At 41.2% G+C, this 18,147-nt stretch overlaps 1 protein-coding gene across 7 annotated transcripts in view; it reads right to left on the reverse strand.

The window, feature by feature from the left end:
- Positions 1–18,147, reverse strand: part of atp8a1 (ATPase phospholipid transporting 8A1) — a 111,138-nt gene that overhangs the window by 80,467 nt on the left and 12,524 nt on the right. For all 7 annotated transcript variants that reach the window (XR_014888314.1, XR_014888313.1, XM_085245139.1 and 4 more), the window contains exon 2: positions 11,189–11,303. Coding sequence is in view for 5 of the 7 variants with exons in the window: in XM_085245139.1 (XP_085101265.1) it covers positions 11,189–11,303 (115 nt within the window). In the remaining 2 variants the exon portion in view is untranslated. The remainder of the gene's footprint in view (positions 1–11,188; positions 11,304–18,147) is intronic.

Raw genomic sequence — 18,147 nt, forward strand, 5'->3', positions numbered from 1 at the left:
TCCCACAACTTAGACATTCACATTACTCACACTCTCATTACACATACATATAGGATCTTGGGGGTGGGCACAATCACGGAGTCCAAAGTACCATCAGGGTGTACACCCCACCCCTGGCATCGTTGCCCACCTCTCAATTTTAAATACACGTAGACATTGAGGGCTAGCAGGAGGGACCATGCGCTTACCTGCTGCTCTCTGGCAGGTAGCTCCATGCCCTCCTGGGTTTTAAATGCACCTTAGAACACACATGCATCAACATTACAATGAGCGGGTGGAGGGAGGTTCGGAGTCTTCTCTCACCCCCGTTCTCTGCGACCTGCTGGAGCAGGGGGGCTAGGAGGAGTTGGCCGTCCGACTGCGGTCTGGAGTGTGGGGCCTTCCTGCTGCTGCGGAGTCGGGGCGGTCTGCCTCCCCCCACCGCAGGGAAAAGGGAAACACCACCTGGGTCTGGGTGCAGTTCCCCCTCCAGGGGCAAGGGCACCTAGACCCGGTTTGTAGAGTACGCTTGGGGAGTGTGATCGTGTGTACAACGTCTCTTTATGTCTGTCTCCACGTTGGTTGAGTGTGGAGTAAGTGCATATGAGAGCATGAGGGTGGGAATGGATGTTTGTGTCTGTGTGTGCCTGTTTGTCTGTGTCTATATGTCAGGTTGGGTGTCAGGCGCCACCTCTCTGGGGACATCTCAGGCCCTCCAAGGTTTGGAGGCCTACCACCCCTACCACCACTTCCCCTGCCAGTGGCGGACTCCCTCAGACATCGGTGCGTTGGTGGTTCTTTGTGTCCGGGGATGGGCGTCCAGGTACACACCGGCTCACTCCTTGGCGGCCGCTTATCGGGGCCTGGAGCCTGGGGCTCGCTCGGGCCACTTCGGAGGTGGGGTGCCCCCGGCCTCTCGGCCTGGGCCTCGGTCACTCAGGCGCAGCTGGCTGCCGGCGGAGCTCACGGGCGCGTCACTGCAACTCCCCCTGGCTTCTGCTCCGCGGCTGCTGAGTGAGCCCTCATCTGGGACTCTCCTCAGCTCTTTCTGGGACAGTGGTGCAGCTGCCCCTCTGTTGGTCTTCCTTGGTCTCTTGTGTTCTGGGGGCCTCTGGATGTCTGGAGTTTTGATCTCCTCCACACCTGCTTCATGCCCTGGAGGACGGGGCTGTGGCCCCCCCCCCCACACCCTCTAGCAGATTATTACATGAAGGAACCTTTTAAAAAAACAAAAAACAAGCGCGTCCATGCTCACAGGTGTACACACGGGTGATCACACCCACAAACTACACCCTTTTTGGCTCCTACCTCAAAGCACACTGTGTTCTGTTGATCTTATGTGCTGCACAATAATGTTTAACATTTAGTATTTACTGTCATATTCCCATATATCATTGTGATGTTGTTTATTCTATTACTCTTGTTCTCTTCTGCTTGTTTTCTTTTTTCTTTCTCAGCAGGTGATCCATAGATGCATTTTTTTTCTCTGCCCGTTCTGTTGGTTTTTGTCTTTTGCCCTTCTCCCCCGTCCCTCTTCTCAGCTGTTTCTCTTTCCCTCTTTCTTTCTCCCCTTCTTTCCCCCAGTCAAGTCTGTCCCGTATTCAGTAAGTGAAAATAAAATAAACAATAAAAGGTGACTCAAATGGACCATTACGGCAAGGCTGGGATGGTCAGTTTGGTAAAGTAAATCCGTTGGGCATCTTTCTTTGCCTTTAGACAACAATTCTGATGCAAAAGAGCCAAACGGGACAGGCAAAAAAAAAAAAAAAAAAAAAAAAGAGAGCAACATAGAGCTGGGCGATATGAGATTTTTTCATATCACGATATGTTTTTTTCATTTCAGGCGATAACGATATCTATCACGATATCAGCCAAATAACTATATTTGTAAGATTTAAATGTGCCGTTGCTCACAAGTAAAATGTGAAATAATCAGCAGCTTGTTTTTATTTAAATATTTATTTCCCATAATAAGTTCAACAGGGTAGATGTACTTAAGGAACATGAGACTTTTTCAGATAGATAAAGGCAAATATTGCAAACTACACAAAAGGCAGCCGCTAAAGCGTTTAAGTTTCAAAATAGAACAAACGAAACAGACTAAACTGTCAATTCCACTTAGAAACAAAATATTAATTCTAAAAATAAATCTTAGTTTGTTTTACAGAAGAACAGACAAAACTGACTAACTTTTGTCAATATCAAATAAACTGAGAACTAAAAGGAAATTCTCTCCTTGTTGTATAGCTGAGCTTTTCAAACAGTTTTAACAGTTACTTTAGTCTGACAAAAGCCGAATGACGAATTAGCGCTTCCAGTCAGAGACTGAGGCTACGTCCACACGTACACGGGTATTTTTGAAAACGGAGATTTTCCGTTTTCGTTTTAAAAAATAATCCCGTCCACACATAAAGGCAGAAATGAAGGAAAACGCTGCTATGAACATGCCAAAGCAGCAGGTGGCGCTAGATTCCTAACCGTGCAGAAATGTTGGCCAATCAGAAGTCTAGAAGCCTCGGTGGGAAAAAGTAAACAAAGCTGGGGCATAGAAGCAGAACCGAGTCGTATGTGTGGAGGGACAGTAACTGTGTGTATATGTAAGCATTTAAACACTGCAGAGAGTAGAATTAACAGTATTGTAGAAATTCATTTCACCGAAACAATAACGTGGCGCACAGTGTGACGCATGCACCAGTTTATTGTATTTCCAGACTTGCTTTCGGCACATTTACAGTGCACGCTACTCTGTTTTTAGTCAGACTTGAAATAGCCGAAATACCTTCACACTACGGAACTTCTATGGCTCTTCCGTTCGACAATCTCTCCGGCGTTGGAACCATCATCTGTTTTCTCTTCGGTCACGCTCGGTTGATTTTTCTAGTCGGCACACTCATTTCCTCCATTACGCGCTGGCTGCTTCCCAAACAAACACACGTGCGGCTTGGCACTTGTGCTGTACGTAACAAGTCACGCGACGTGACGCTGCGGCTGTGATTGGTTCGGCTCTGCGCTACTTAATTTGGATTGGCTGACCTTTTTTTTTTTTTTTGAGGACAAGAGCTGCGAGGTCTATCGCGATAGCTTAATTTCTCTATCGAGTAAAAGTTATATCGCGATACATATCGTTATCGTTCTATCGCCCAGCTCTAGAGCAACATAAAGGCATTGTTCTGACAGCAGTACAGTGTGATACCAGCCTCACAAAGACCCATCAGAACAACTCTTCCTTTCATTGATACTTGGTCTTGGACTGCATATACTTCGTTCAATTTGTGTAATAATTAAAATCTCTGGGTAACCTGTAGGTGGGGTTTTGAGCAGGTGTTCCATGTTCACTCACAATGCCACAGCAGCAGCAAGTTAGCTGGAGAGCTAACACAACAAGTTGGAAGCTAAGAGGCAAACAGCAGCATTTCAGAGGCATTTCAAAGCCGCCCGCTTTTACTTTTTTACCCAAAGTTCAGATGATGAGGCTTCAGTGTCTCTCAAATTCCCCTCTCATTATGCTTACTCAGAGAGACTCGTGCAAAGAGGAGTGGAAGACGTTCGTTTTTATGACACATTTGGTAACATAATGTCATCTTCAACTCGATTAATTATTATCTCACTTCACCTGCTTCTGTCAGCACACAAGAAACAAACTATTACGACTCCAAGTGACAGCATGCAGCAGTCAAAGCCAAACTCTTAGTATAAAGATCAGAACAGGAAAAAGCTAGATTTGCACATTCCTACTTCCTTAAAACACAACAAACAGGCTAAAACAACAACTGTACACTGAAGCAAAACTGAAACCAAGTCGCTTTATTCGGGTAGAATAATTATACATAATTACAATCATCATCAGAGGAAACTAAGACTAAAAAGTCAACCAACAAGTCAGACATGCAAATACAAGGAAGGAAGAAGAATATTTTCTGTGTCCCTTTGTTTGTCTGATTGGTTGAGAAAGAAAGACCTGGGTTTTGCTTACACACCATATTCTGTTGCGTCCGTCCTCGTCATCTGATTTGCTGAATTTCTGTAATGTCAGGGTTTGTTTTTTAAGTAAAACAGTTTAAAAGGATCAGGTTTACTGCTTAGTGAAAATTTTAACTGTATTTTACCCATTGATCACACACTTGCACTCCTTTATTAAATATTTTGCCATACATCATACAGCTAAAAGATTACCACGAGTACCTTTAAATTAATAAATGGCAAGTCCCTTGGATATTAAACATCTAAGCACTGTGGTGTATAGTTATTAGGGCTGCCACAAACGATTATTTTGATAGTCGACTAGTCACCGATTATTTATGCGATTAGTCGACTAATCAGATCATCATCCATTGAACGTAAAAGTACAGCTTATTGCACCAGCAGCATCTGCTCTTATATAACTATCATTAGCTTACAGCTTTAAGTGTTTAAGGTCTGTGCTAACTAAAAATAAAGACAAGATGATAGTTTATTAAATTTTAATGAAATTTGCAGATTGTTTCAGTGAAGTTTAATAAACTCCTTGCTATCTAAAATATAACAGGACACCGGAGTATATTCTGGAGCATCTCACACTTCTGATAATCAGCTGTCTGCTTGACGTTTATTCAGCTGTGTAAAAACTATAACTTTAATCTCAGACAAACCTATTTACTCAGGAACAAATAAAATACAAAAAAAAAAAAAAGCCAAACAATAACATTTTAAGTTATCTAAGTGACTCATATATCATGTTTAACCTGAGCAGCGAAAGACGGCGGTGGGTTTGAAAACAATTTGCCGGGAGTCCGGTGTTCTCACCGCGTTAGTGACCTAGCCCCCGGCTAGCTATCGAGCTAGTGGGTAACAGACGTCTCCGAAAACGTCGGAGCGCTTTTGAAAATATGTGGTGTCCTGATAAACTGAGCCGATATTTGAGGTTTACACAGCTACATTCTCGCCTGAAAATATGTTAAACGTTTATTTTGTGACCCAGAAAGAATAATAAGAGTAATATTAAAACTAACTAGCTGCCGCCATTGTTGGAAACTGCGCTGGGCCGCGCTATGAATTCTGGGACACAGCTGCTTCTTCTTCTTCTTCTTCTTCTTCTTCGGGGTTTAACGGCAGCTGGCATCCTTGTACATGCAGTGCTGCCATCTTCTGTTTCAGTCCGTTATTACACTCTTAAATCCTGCTATTATTCCTGCGTCTTTTATGATCTTACAAAGCTTCAAACGACGCGTCGACTATTAAATCAGTCGTGGACGATTTTGATAGTCGACGTAATCGTGACTAGTCGACAAATCGTGGCAGCCCTAATAGTTATACAGTCTGCCCCTGAGATACAAAGAACGTGTGGCTGGGGATGCATCATGCTCTCTGTGATTTATTTTCTTCAAGCCTTCTGATCTCATGGGGGTAAGCTGCAGAGCATATGCCCAATCATCTCTGGTTACCTTTGTACACAGAATCACTTCCAATAATACATCTTAATGGATGATTATGGATCCTTCATTTTGTTTCCTGGGAGTAAGCTGAGATCAAGAAGATATGAGAGGAGCACTTCCTCCACTTACTCACAAATCAGAGTATAATGTTATCATGAAAGCCTATTTTGTTTGTTTAATCTTTGAATAAGATTAGTGTGCTAGTTAAAAGAAACAAAGAGACAGCTAAACATTTTCAACCATGCCTCTGCCATTTATTTAAACATAATATCATATTTCATTAAAGAGTGCTAATTAATAACAATAGTTGGCTCAGATCCTGCAGTATTAAAGAGAAAACAGTGACCAACATTTGGTGACAGTGGAAAGGAAGAACCCCATGTTCACAGGAAGAGACTTCCAGCAAACCACTATTTCTTCACATCGTAGCTCACGTGGGCTTAAGTTACTTTTCACCACTGCTCGTTGGCAAACACCATAGAGTGGATATGAAAGATGAATAATGCTTCTGAGTCTAAAAAGCCAATGAGGACATAAACCTGTACTCACCTTTATAACTCGACAGGGCGACTCCTCTGGTTTGAAAAAAGACGTTTGTCTCTTTAAATGTTAGTCGTACTCAACTCACTTGCTCTGTGATTCATAGTCTGAACTGCTAGTTTCAAGTCTTAGTTAACACAATGGCACGGTTAGTTTTAATTTATTTGATTTTTCAATAGATTCCCCATTAGTGTAGATCAGAATAGTAAAGCAGGGTATGCTTCAGATCGTTAACAAGGCTGTCAATGAATATAAAAATTACAGAAGAATTGTTAAAGAATTTTTGTTTTTATTATTCTGAAAATCAGTATTTGATTATTGAAAAACATGACAAGCAAAACAAAGACATCTGAAAATAAGTTGACATCATGGCGGCTGTATTGTGTATAGTGAGTGTTTAGCATGTTTAACCATCATTTGCAGTATTATTTACAGTATATGGCTCGTATTGTTTTACTAACACACAAGCATAGGAGGGCAACCCTGAAGAACAGCCAGCAGATGATTAATGTCTCCTGCTGCATTACAACCTCTAATGAGTGCCACTATGAGCACATTATGGAGTTTTCAGCCATGCGTGTTTCCAGGGACCACAAACAAGAACAAGGTTAACCAGCTGTGGACTCAGACCGGAGAGACCAGATGATGACACTCAGTAAATAAGCTTAAAAGCCTAATCGCGACCCTGCCTCTCTGCCATATTGCATTTGAGTCTGACTGAAAACTTTTTCTAAATCCTAACATTCGTTCTTCAGCATTCATGTGTACAAGCTGCATTACAGTTATGACACAGTCTGATCTGGACTGATGTTATTCTGGATTAAAAGATGCACTTTCTGCCTTTTTCAGACGTTCACATAGCTTTTAAGCAGAGAATAACCATACAGGAATTAGAGTCAGACATGTTGAGTTTTAGTTTAAAGTCTAAAGATCTCAGTGAAGATTGTGTCAAATAAAACTGCTGCAAAGGTGTTGACTTTCTTGTCAACAGAAACTTTAGCTTTTCGGCCTTGGGATTCCACCGTCAGCGGAACCACACGCTGCCCTGGACTGTGTGTCTGACTGCAGGTAATTTGTGTAACAACTGATCGGGACATGTGCAAAGTTTTTGGGCCCCTTATCTGTGTTCTTATATTTTCATAATTCGTGTATAGCTTTGAGCAACAGCACATTGAGCCCATCTCCCTTTGTTCAGCATTGCTGTCATGCACTGTGATAACCCCTCCCACTCTGCTTATTTTTTTTATCTGCATTTTCTTCCTGGTTTTGTGGTGGATGCGGGTCCAGAGAGCAGCACGCCCGTCAGCAGCCGACTGATAAAAAAGAGAGCTAGTGCACTAACTCTCTCACTCTCTTCCCCAGAAACCAGAAGCTCGTGTCTTGGGTCTTGGTTGCTTGGTTCTACCTTTTATATTTGGCATTCCCATATTTACTATACTACTGCTAGTATAGTGATGTGTTCTACATTTCCTTAAAGCAAGTTTCATGTAATTGTACAAATTCTGAGTTATTTAAATTCACCACAGTCTGTGTGGTCCTACTTGTCAGCAGATTTGTGACAGCACTGAAGCTGCCTAGCCCCTCAGTCCATCAGCATGCAGTGAAACCTTCGCTGGTTTTCCAGCTCACACGTTTTTATAAGTAGGTCTCTCTTTCATGTCAGCAAAAACTCTTTTTTGAATAAAGTGGCTGCAGGAAACAACCCAACATTTTATTCTGAAAGGTTTTTTATAGAACTTTTTTCAGGTTAATAAAATCTCTCCATCTCCTTCTTATATATCTTACATTCATAATAATGAATACATCATTTCTTTAGGATGAATGCACTCTCAGACAGGATGCTTTGATAATGTTCGACTTGGCTTAGACACTTTAGGACATTGAGCCATTATGTCTCAATGTCCTCTCAGATCCTTGAGATGTTCAGTGTCTACGCCACATCAGTACCTTTACATTAAAGTATTAGTGAATCGGGCATGGCGGGCATCGCATGCATTATATAATTAACTTGACTCATTATTCACAAAACTTCAAATTTTATTTAACAGAACACCAAATATATCAAGAATAAATCCTACGCAGTAAAGCTTAGTTGCTGTGATTCAGTAAGTGAGACAAAATAAGCTACACATACCAAAACAATTAAAGTAATTTGCATGTCTGGGTCACTGTGTGTTTGGACCCACGTCAGTGTGCGTCTATTCATATGTTCCTTGTTTTCCTCAAAAGAGAGAGCAGCATTTCCTGAATGCTCAACAGGAAAATGGTTTGCACAGCCACTCCTCTTTGCCTGTCAACATCCCAGCAATTATTCGCCTTTCCATTACGACCAGATCTGCACGACAAACTGTGCAGCTGAACAAACAATTCACTAAAACCCTAACACGGGACGCAGACCCATGATGCAGATCCATTAGCTAACAGGAGAAATATGCATGTGATGGTGGACAATGACATGTAAGCAGTGGGAAGATGTGTCAAAGACCATGCAACATTGGAGACAGCAACAAATCAGGTCTCCGCTTTAAAGCACAAATAAATCTTTTTCTAAACCCGCCAAAGACGAACCTTCATGAACACAGAGTCAATCTGCAAGCTGTTCAATGCTGAGATAATGCCATATTTATTATTATTAACATCTAACCTATTTTAACCAAAGTATGTTCATATCATCACTACTGTCTTTGAACACTTAGACGGCTTAGAGTTGGTGTGACACAGCACACATCAGGCCACTGCCTTCAGCAAATGTTTGATGCAATCTTAAAAGCCATATTTCTTAAACCTCCAGTGCTTTTTACTGTTATTCAAATATCAATCATATGGTACTCCAAGCAGATTTTAATATGTATTTTGTCTCACTGACGATGGTCTTTATAAGTAATAACAAAACTAAAGTAATGGAGATATTAATAAAATTAACTAATAAAAGTTAAAAAACTAAACGCATATTTTTGACTGTGAAGCTGAGAATCGGCCTCACAGAGTAAAACAAACTGTGCTAATAAAAAATATACCTCATATTTACTGTTGTCTGATTTATGTTGTAAACTCATGAAGCTGAGGTAACAATGGGCTCCATCCTAGTTTGCTTCTTTCTATTTACTAATCCAGCTCAGTTTGTAGCGGTCTCTGTGTAAGCACGCTGTTTGTGAGGCAGGAATGGTAACCGTAACACTCCTTGACAGAGGGAGGCCTGACCCAACAATCTTGACCTTTAAAGCTAAAAGCACTCCACTTCTCCAAGATACGCAAGAAGATAAACAGGCCAGTCTGGGTATATGCACTGATGCAGCACCAGCATTACAAATCTTGCAGGTATCAAATATCATATGGCTAAGGGTGCTGTCATGGCTGTACCTGAACTCTCTCTACAGCACAAGAGCAGGTGATCTGTACAGTGTTTCAGCTATGGCTTATTCAGAAGTCAATATTAGAAGTCTGAAAGCAAGATTTTTAGGTACCACAGACTAGCCTGCTATTTAGTCTGTGCAGCAGGGTACTGCTGTGTCATTAGATATAATATTGTGTCACTACTACTGCAGTGTCATGCTACTGCTGCTGGAACCTTGTGGTAATAGATTCATACTTTGAATTAAGTAGTGTGTCATCACTGCCTGACAGCAGATCATGGGAAAAGAAGAATGGAAAATGCCCTTCGTATACTTACATTTACAAGTGCTGCTGCCTGGAGGGTGTAAATGTCAATAAAATGTTTGGTATTTTCAGAAATATCATCAGGAATAGGGTTCCATTTTTCTAGAAATATTGTGATATTTTGAGGCTTTATTTCTCACCTCTACTTTGCAATCACACCAGAAAAGGGATCGCAAAGAGACTGAAACTATTTCTGCTCCAAATTTCCACAGTATCTGCTACAAAGATCTGAAAACTCTTCTAAATGTTTGCTACTTGGAAATGATCAAATCATGTGATTGTAAATCTGCAGGTTAATTTAGGGTTAAAGCATGTTTGGCTGCTGGTTCATCATGAAGCATGAGCAGGCGATACATGTTGTCACGAAATCGATCAATGTAGAGCAGTGTCACAAACCACGGAGGCCCCAGAAAAGTGCAATCAAACGATGAGTTTATTAACAGCCCGGAGAAAACATCAACATATGTCTTCTGACCAAAATACATGTTGTGGACACTTATAAAGCAGTGGGGTACACGCCCCCCATGGCGTCAATGACAGATTAAAATAGGTTCCAGACATTAGTCACAGTTAATCGTACATCTTTAATAGCTATAAGCAGACATAGAACTTCTCTTTTCTATAACACCGTCCATACAAGGTAATAAACTTCAAGCCCTCAGGGTCTCTGAGGCTAATTATTGACTCTGATCGTCTGTTACCAAGTAGAATAAAATACAGTGAGACACCAAATGAGTTGAGGCCTCAGGCCGGACACATTCCTAGATTATATGTATTATATGTACTGTAAGCATGCAGCTATCCTTCTATGTTCTAGTTTCCCTCAGCATGGATCACCTGGACAGTCACGCCAGTGAAGCTTAAAACCCTTAATGAACTGAACATCAACTCAAAATAGGCACAAATATGCAATGTGTGTAAAATACTTCTGACCGTACTTGTAATAAAAGTTAACATAATGGAAGGATCCTCAAATAGACATCTTCAATAAACAGCTGTAATGCAGTATCAATACTGTGAGAAATATTATTAGATGAAATAATGCTGTAAAGAATGTTATTAATGCAGGTATAATGATGCAGATTATATGGCAGCAATAAAAGAATTTCTGTATCTCCACATTCCCTCTTTTGACATTCACCACACCTCGTGTTGTATCACTCCTCGGCCCACTCCATGGCATCTAAGTTCCTCAGGTAGATTGAATCCACCCGTCCAGGGTACGCAACACTAGCCATCATTTTTACCAACAATCCTCTGACACAAGTAATGACACAACAACCACAGGTGACCAGTATCCCTAAAAGTGTAGCGAATGAAACCATTGCTGACATAGCCAAACCTTTCCACCGTCCAAACACGGATGCCACCCAGGACTCCACCTGAGTGCTCATGCATCGTTGAAAAAAAAAAGCTGAAAAAGCCAATGTGTTGAAGAAAATCACCATGCTCGCAGCTAAAAATGAAACTGCAGAATCTAAAACCACACAAACTTAGGTTCTACTTACTGCTCAAGTTGCCCACTACCTATTTCAACAAGTATGCTCTAAGACTGCAGGCTAGATGCAGCCATGATTATTAGAAACTCAACATCTCCTTACCTGACTCGATTGCTGCAAAATTTGGTGAACTGTGGTTGGTTGAGATATATGAGCCGGGCATCTTCTTGGTCAGCTAAGGATGTCTTTTCTGATGCGTCCTCTGTCTTTTCATATCCTGCAGCATGGGGGGAAAGACATTTGATAAGTTCAAAAAGTCTGCTTTGAGCACAAATAAAAGTGAGATCAAAAGGGGTTTTGAAGTGTTTGAGTTAGTGCGTGTCGAAACGCACCCAAAGGACCCTTCGGAGTCAGGAAAAGGAAAAGTCCAACTCAAACTAAATCAATAGAGAGCTCAGCTGACCTTGGCGCTTTAGAGGTTTTAGACTCATATACAACAGCTTTTCTTTCAGATTTATTAACAAAAGCAAAGTATTTTTGCACTCTGAATTCAAAATAATGCATTATGCACTGCAAAGTGTTTTCCTAGCACACAATGCACAATACATTAGCCAAACTGTTATTACTGTAGGCTACAATCACTGCAGTCTGCACAATCACTGAGAAGATGTTTGTAAGTGATGTATGCTAAGCTTGCCTCAGCTCGGGCGTGATGATCTGATGCCACTATACGGTCAAGTTGTTATGGAGTGAGAAGGTACCTCGGAAAGACAATAGGCTTGCCAAATGACATGTCACTGAGAGTACATCTTGTATTACTACCTTCACAGTAAAACACCAACTTGGAGAAAAACCCTATTATACACCGAAAAGGAAATCACCTACTCTGTGTGGACAGTGTGACTCACCTACACAGGAAGAAGGGCAGCACTGGCATACCACAGGTATATTTCTATTGACCTTTTTCCTTTAATAATGAAATTATCATTTTAAAACAGCATTTCAGTCGTATCTGACGATCTGAGACACTTAAGTGCAACAAAAAATATACAATATAATTCAAATTCTTTGAAAACTTTTTCAATTATGAACAGCAGAAACTCCATTCATTGTTCAGTTAATCATCACACACTATTCTGCAAGGAAAAGAAAAGAAGGTTGTTAGCAGATTTGGTACATTTAGTGCTGAAAAATCTGTCCCCACATGGATGCAATTCTTCTTTCCACTCCTTTGGAAAAACGAGGCACTGTTTGACTCCCACCAAGTACCGAGTTCAGCAAAGTGGGATGGAGCTCTGTTGGCTAAAACAAAACTAGCGAGGCCTCGTGAGCGCTGTATGTGGGTCGCAGAGATGCTTATGCGTGTAACACATTTTTCCTTGTTGTTTTTAAAACCCTGACTAAATATTTGATTTGTAAAAGGCATTTTTGCATCTTACTTTGCCACTAAAAACAAGGACTAACACATTGCAGATGCAGACGGGTATAATGCTTAGGCCTTTAAAATGCATGCTTTCTATGCAGGAGGCAGATGCTGCGTCATGCGTCTAGGGACGTTGCAGCCTGGAACTTGCCAGCAACATCAAGCACAAAGCATGAAACTGCTTAGTGCAGAACTGGAAATGGGAAGTACACATCTCTCATCTCCTCTCACACATGCAAATAGAAGTGAGGTTTAGTCCTGAACTTTATACTTGCAGCAGTTGACGTTTAAAGTGCCCCCTTCCTGATAAGGTAAATGTTAGATTTGTATTGTTGATTGTTATTTATGCTTAGAAATATTTACTTATATATGCTTAGAGTTTTGTAATTAGTTGTAGATTGGTAGAGGTTTTGATCCTTGATAGTCTGCAAACTTTGTGTGTATTAGACAGCACTTTGGGAGCATGAGAGGTCATACCGTGTCTTATTGTTTTATGGTAGGATTAACGTAGCTACGTCTGTTCTAGTCTAAGTGCTTTTCTGTTTAGATGAACTGCTGGACTTCCTCACCGGGGGGGGGTCTAGTCTACCCTCTTCCTGACCAAGGATGTTTGACCCTTTGATCAGCAGTCCACACACACACACACACACACACACACACACACACACACACACACACACACACACACACACACAGGCAAGGTACTCTTTGTGTGTATGTAGACGTCATATGTTAATGAACTTATGCATATTCATGTAACCTCAATAAAAGAACAGTGGTACGGGAGAACGGACGAGAGCTACTGGGGTCAAGCGAAGGAACGGCGCTCTGTCTGGTTCTCTCCCGTGCACGAGTAACATGAAGAACTTTGCCTATTTGTGTCTTGCTTAGCAGTGTAATTATATTGTCTTCAACGTTCCAGCGGATGGGTTCAAGCTACAAACCTATCAGTAAACACACTAAAAAAACAACAAATGTCCTGCTGAGGTAAAGATCCTTTTAAACTGAAACACTGGAGAGTAGTACAGAAGAATATTTGACAGGAATCATGTAGCCTGGAAGATAAGAAGAGAAAATCAAATATGTATTTTTGCTTAATTCTGCTGAAAGGGGAAAAAGCTGAGACATAAAAAGGAACCTATTATACTTCTCCTTACTTCCTGTCCTACATATTTGCTGTTATAGCTTTTGATCATAAAACTGGACAAGAACGAGGCTTCAAATAATGAATGAGGTCAACATATGGTTATGTAACCCTAAACAGCCAAAATTCAGACTGCGTTAAACGTTTCTTATCAGCCTTTTCTGTATGAGTATCAGGGGACATCTTTAATATGGTCATCTCAGTTCTTGTCATGAGCGCAGATGCCACAGCAACCAGCAACCTGGATTATTTTGAACCGAAAGTCTCCAGTAGCTCCGGCAGACCCAAACAAACATAAACACGGAGCTGTAAATGTCCACTTTAAGGTTTCTGGGGTTCACATTTCCCTATACTTAATTTTTAATTGATATGTCTGGATTAATGACGTGAGCAATGCTCACAGGGCAGCGCTAATGTAAAACTTCAAAGTCAACAGTACTCCTACTCAGATTGCATGCATGTGATCCACTGGATGCTGGCTAGTCTTCCCTAGCATACAGTGTGTTGGTGTTAGAGGGAGGCAAAAAGGGAGACAGCAAAGCTTTCACAACTATAGATAAGGTGAGCCGCAGTGTTTAAAATGGAAAGAAGGACCATTCTCAGGCACAAACGTAGGAGGGAGGAAAGCTGGCAGGAAGCACGAACAACAAAACCCAGTGTCAGGAGGGGCTGTAACCAGAGCCCTGCCTGGATATGCCCCAGCTGCAGCCTGCTGCTAAAGCCCCTGCCTGCAGTATGTCTTTCTTATAATGTCAAGTCAAAACAAAGAACGCTAACACATTCTCCAAAGTCACACTTCACGCTGTCACCACTCTTAATTTTCCTTTCTGCTCTCACCTTTCACTTAGCACTTTCTCACTCATGTTACACAAACCATGAATCTTAGATTACAGCTACTTGTTATTTTAATGATCCACTTGGCTTTACATAGATTATTGAGGAGTGACTGCTAGCATCGCCTCCTTATACTTTGTCCTTAGCATGTGCTCTGGGCTAAAAATAAATGCCCCGTAGTTGTTTACATGGCTGGGAGTTCACCATCACAGCCTTGTTACACGAGGCAACAGATCTGCATAGGTAGTATATTGGATTAGTGAGGTGACAAACCATGGATGGACACAGCAACAGGAGGTTTAAGAGTGACACCAACTAAGTCAGTAAATGCTCTTCCTGTTTATTATTAAGCGGTTTGTATGAACAGTGTAAACAATATTGCAATAAGCTAACGATTTCTCGTAGTTCATTCTTTGTGCACCAAGAAGAAGAAAAGGGTTTTTCCTGCATACTAAAAAAATTGGCACCCTGAAAAACACCAGTATTATATTTTGTTATCTTTTAAAGCCATGTTTTATTAAAGGTTCTATTTACTCAAGAACACACTGTATACTCTTTTACCAAAATGACCTTTGTTCCCAGAATTATATGGTCAGCTCAACAAAGACTTAGAGCACCTGTTGAAATATGTTTTCACGCTTCTACGTGTTACACAAAGAACATCGTTTCAGAGAATGGGTGATGTAAAGAATCACTGAAAGACCTGCAACACCACAGCATTACATAATATTGCTGAACAGTTGATTCATTGATCCTGTACGGACTTTACGGTTTGGTGGTTCCTCTTTAAGAGCATGTGCGTTCATCCCTCTTTCAGGAAAGTAGGCCTCGCCTCTTCGGTCCAAAACTAAAACTGAATTTGCAGCCAAGAGCTCACCTGGTGACACTGGGACGACAGGTACTTAGCAGTGAGTAACAACACTGAGTAAAGGTGAAGGAAAGGACATTGACTTAAAGGCCTGCTGCTTCACTGAGTCTGGGCTGGATGAGAAGAGAGCTACTGGCAAAAACTACAGCAAATTTCTTCCTGTTATATGTTAGTCTGCATAAGGAACCATTTCTATGCACTTTGACATTATTAAGCAATTTCAGCATGGGAGGACTTTCTGGAAGTTTACTATGCTGTAGTTAAGATAATACTGCTTGCAGAGTGTAGCTAGAAGATAGCACTGTAGGTTTATGGGTTTATATCACCACCTGGAAAGTCATAAAAATAATTCTCAGTGTCAGAGACTACCAGGGAAAGAAATCACAGCACAGCTAACTTGTGATCATGTTTTTCCTGGTTCAAAGCGGCCTTTGGGGACCAAAACTATGCACACAAATATAGCTGGTCCAAGTCTAAGTTGGTCTAAGTGTGAGTAAAATGAACCATGCTTTAGTCTGTAGTTATTGTTGATCATATAAATATTTGCCTTTGATGGATGGCTACAACATCCTTTATTTTGTGTCTTTTTGTAGAAATAATCCCACACTAATGTTGCTCAGTTTCATCAGGAAGTCTGCTCAATGGCATTTCAACGATAACCAATGCCAAAAAGAGATGGCCTACACACCAGGGAACAAATCCAACCAAGAAAAAAAAGTTAGTGAAGAAGCTAAGTCTTTAAGCAGCTTGGGTTATCAAGGAATTACCTTCTACACTGGCAACAGAGTGAAAACGACAGGGATAGTATAGCTGCTAAGTGCAGCATAAGGCCTGTGTGGAATAACAGGCCGGAGGAGCTGGCTGAGCAGCTGTGATTGATGCTGCGTCTCTGTATCTGAACGAGCCTTCGCAGCAGGAGCCGGTGTGCTGGGGTAGACCAGGTGCTGCAATGCACCAGTTGCAGCTGGTGATGCTGCTGTTTAACCAAGTCCTCTTCCTCTCTCCTTTGAGCCACTGTGACACAAGCAACTGTACAGGAAGCTAAGAACACCTATTCTGTATTTTACTTGGTGCAGTAAAGGTGTGTAATGTCAACATCACCATCATTTAGACTAAAGCCAGGACAGTGTGCTATTTGCTGCCCTGTTAGATGAATCAAGCTTTTAATCCAAAATACATCACTAATATGTCAAACACTTAAGCAACCAAGGTTTGCATCATGAGCTGACGTGTCCTCTGCTTCCAGTGTCAGATGAATACCAGAAAGAAAAAAAATCAAGCCTCATTAGAAATTATTTCCCAAATCTAGACAAAGTATTTCTTTTCTCAACACCTATGGGCGATACGAATGAATTTGTCTCATCTTCCTAATAATATCAGGGTAAATCGACAGAGAAGGTTAGACTTGGACTCTCAGTTGTCGCTTGATTATTACCAGATTGGTTTCTCATGACAGTAGGGCTGCCACGATTAGTCGACTAGTCACGATTACGTCGACTATCAAAATCGTCGACGACTGATTTAATAGTTGACGCGTCGTTTGAAACTTTGTACGATCACAAAAGACGCAGGAATGAGTAGCAGGATTTAAGAGTGTAATAACGGACTGAAACAGAAGATGGCAGCATTGCATGTACAAGGATGTCAGCTACCGTTAAACCCCGAAGAAGAAGAAGAAGAAGAAGAAGAAGAAGAAGCTGTGTCCCAGAATTCATAGCGCGGCCCAGCGCAGTTTCCAACAATGGCGGCAGCTAGTTAGTTTTAATGTTACTCTTATTATTCTTTCTGGGTCACAAAATAAACGTTTAACATATTTTCAGGCGAGAATGTAGCTGTGTAAACCTCAAATATCTGCTCAGTTTATCAGGACACCACATATTTTCAAAAGCGCTCCGACGTTTTCGGAGACGTCTGTTACCCACTAGCTCGTTAGCGAGCCGGGGGCTAGGCTCACTAGCGCCGCGAGAACACCGGACTCCCGGCAAATCGTTTTCAAGCCCACCGCCGTCTTTCGCTACTCAGGTTAAACATGATATATGAGTCACTTAGATAACTTAAAATGTTATTGTTTGGCTTTTTTTTTTAGTATTTTATTTGTTCCTGAGTAAATCGGTTTGGCTGAGATTAAAGTTTTTACACAGCTGAATAAACGTCAAGCAGACAGCTGATCATCAGAAGTGTGAGATGCTCCAGAATATACTCCAGTGTCCTGTTATATTTTAGATAGCAAGGAGTTTATTAAACTTCACCGAAACAATCTGCAAATTTCATTAAAATTCAATAAACTATCATCTTGTCTTTATTTTTAGTTAGCACAGACCTTAAACACTTAAAGCTGTAAGCTAATGATAGTTATATAAGAGCAGATGCTGCTGGTGCAATAAGCTGTAGTTTTACGTCTAATGGATGATGATCTGATTAGTCGACTAATCGCAAAAATAATCGGTGACTAGTCGACTATCAAAATAATCGTTTGTGGCAGCCCTACATGACAGCCAGTTTGTTCCACGAATGTTTCATAGTCTTAAGAAGAGTTAAGATTTGTTCTTGTCGAGCCTTAAGAGGTTTGATACGGCTACTATTCTTGCACACCTGATCCAATTAAAGGCTACATGTTGAACACTTTAATTGGCTTTAAGAGCAAAAGTAGCTCAAGAGCGAGAAAGTGGTGGGGTGGGCTCGACAAACTGGGAGGTAAACTAAATACTTTGGCCTATCAAGCACTCCTGATGCATTTATATGCCACTACTGAATGTCAGTAACTTTCAACTTCTCTGTTTCATAATTTGTGTTATGTCATTGTGTCTCTGCACAGCCTTATTAGATGGCTGCCCCTCCCTGAGTCTGGTTCT

The sequence above is a fragment of the Mchenga conophoros genome, linkage group LG2 (genome assembly GCF_057382185.1).
Source record: "Mchenga conophoros isolate Kocher_MC1m ecotype Shallow Benthic linkage group LG2, M_conophoros_male_GT1.1, whole genome shotgun sequence".
Classification (NCBI taxonomy): domain Eukaryota; kingdom Metazoa; phylum Chordata; class Actinopteri; order Cichliformes; family Cichlidae; genus Mchenga; species Mchenga conophoros.